This window comes from Acanthisitta chloris, unplaced genomic scaffold (genome assembly GCF_000695815.1).
Source record: "Acanthisitta chloris isolate BGI_N310 unplaced genomic scaffold, ASM69581v1 scaffold41226, whole genome shotgun sequence".
NCBI classification, from domain to species: Eukaryota; Metazoa; Chordata; class Aves; order Passeriformes; family Acanthisittidae; genus Acanthisitta; species Acanthisitta chloris.
Genome location: NW_008680506.1, coordinates 4,394 through 6,246, shown reverse-complemented (window position 1 = coordinate 6,246; position 1,853 = coordinate 4,394). Strand labels below are relative to the sequence as shown.

Here is a 1,853-nt window from a genome sequence, read left to right as displayed (position 1 = left end):
CTGACACCGCAGCGCTGCGGTGCAGTCCTGGAGTGCTGGCACGGGCAGCGGTGCAGTGCCACACCGACGTGCATGCTGCCACACGGCTCAGTGTGGGCGCAGGGCAGGAACAGGTCCAGAAAATGCCACAGGAATCACAGTAACTGCATCATGGGCAGGCAGGAGCAGCCGTGGGACACCTCCGCAGGGTGAGAGGCTGTTTCCCTGAGCCTGGTGGTGGCACTGAGGGAGAGGAGGTAAGAACAGCCTCAGGATTCCTCACTCACCTCACACCTGTTCCACTCTGCTCTCCAGAAGCTGCTATCTGAGTGCCAGGACCAGCAGTGGTGCCAGTTCTCAGTGCATAGCCAAGTCTTTGGGCCAGATCCATGCCCTGGGACACACAAGTACCTCATTGCTTCCTACAAGTGCCGGCCAGGTGAGGTGGAGCAGGGTCCCGGCAATGCTGCGCGGGCTCTTCCTGGCCTAGGCTGCTTGGAAAGGGGCAGGGAGGGGAGTGGGACTGCTCCTGTACCTTACAGCCCTGCTCCAGCCCTGCCGTTGGCAGGGCTCAGTCCCTTAGCTGAGCTAAGGGAGAGGCTGCAGGTAATTCAGGATGCATTGGGACAGTGTGGTGTCACTTCCCAGGAAACCATCGGGTCAAGACTGTGTGTGAGAATGACAAGCTTAGGCTGCAATGTCGACCAAAATCCATCCTGGCCATTTATTCTGCGAATTATGGACGATTCCTGCGGGGCAAACCGGAGTGCGATGCCCTGAACACTGGAGGACCCCATATAGGTATGTCAGAACAGTTCAAGACAGAAATGGGACTAGGAGCCATGCAGAGAGTATGGCACAAGTATTCCACTGGGCTGTGCCAGTACCCCTTGGCCTAGGCCAGCTGGTACCTGGTGGACAGGGGCAGGCACCTCTGCCCACAGGTCCATGCCTCATGTCTCTGCAGAGTGCTTGGCTCCAGATGCCCTGCGCAGGGTCTCTAAAAAGTGCCACCGCAAAGTGAACTGCACAGTGGCTGCTGACCAGGCCACCTTTGGGGACCCGTGCCTCCCTGGCATGAAGAAGCAGCTGCGAGTCTCTTACACCTGCGGTGAGAGCCTCCTGTGGAGCTGGGGCCGCGGGGGGCACTGGCAGAGCCCCTGCTGTGCCCACTCGGTGCCACAGGGCTCCCTGGGGAGGCAGGGGCTGCTGCAGAGGAGTGGGGTGGTGATGCTTGGTATGTGCTCTCCTTGCAGTGCCCAAACAGCTGCTGGAGGAGGTGGGCCCTGACACCTCGGACCCCTTCCTGCTCTCGGACTACATGCACGGTAACGTGGGGAGTGGGAGGTTACACTAATAGCAGTGTGGCACCACGTCTGTGCCCGGGTCAACCAGCCCTTCCATGGCCTGTGTGCGTCACTGGTACCAGCTCCATCCTAGCATCTCCGTCCCGTGGCTGAAGGCCACCCCTCAGTCAGTGCCTGGGGGTCTGGAGACAGGGTCTGCTGGGAGCAGGAGAGAGGTAGATCTGCAGGGGTCATCCCTGCAGGCAGTGGAGCAAGTGCAGGAAGGACCAAGTGTGGTGTGGGGAAGGACAGGCAGGGGCAAGAGGACTGGCCACAGGGAGCCGGGAGCACCTCGTGTCTCAGCTCACATCCCCTTGTCGCTGCAGGTGGCTGGTACAAAGGGCCCATGTTCTCCAGGCTCCGGGAAGACCGCATGATTTTTACTAGCTCCCTGGCAGCTTTTGCCCACCTTTGGGGTACGTGCCCTCCCCAGGTCTCACGCAGCACCCAGAGGAGTGGGACAGGCTGGGGGGTGGCTCCGGTTCCATGAAGGCCCCAGCTCAGCCCAGGGCTCAGCTCAGAGGCAGA

At 60.8% G+C, this 1,853-nt stretch overlaps 1 protein-coding gene across 1 annotated transcript in view; it reads left to right on the top strand.

Annotated features, from left to right (window-relative positions):
- Positions 1–294: 294 nt before the first annotated feature.
- The window catches only part of LOC103805087 (protein eva-1 homolog C-like), a gene marked incomplete at its 5' end in the record, with an annotated part of 2,516 nt that continues 957 nt past the window's right edge, over positions 295–1,853 (top strand). Inside the window, 5 exons of the mRNA XM_009077722.1 lie at positions 295–418; positions 628–780; positions 947–1,090; positions 1,236–1,307; positions 1,652–1,741. Coding sequence (XP_009075970.1) covers positions 295–418; positions 628–780; positions 947–1,090; positions 1,236–1,307; positions 1,652–1,741 — 583 coding nt within the window. The remainder of the gene's footprint in view (positions 419–627; positions 781–946; positions 1,091–1,235; positions 1,308–1,651; positions 1,742–1,853) is intronic.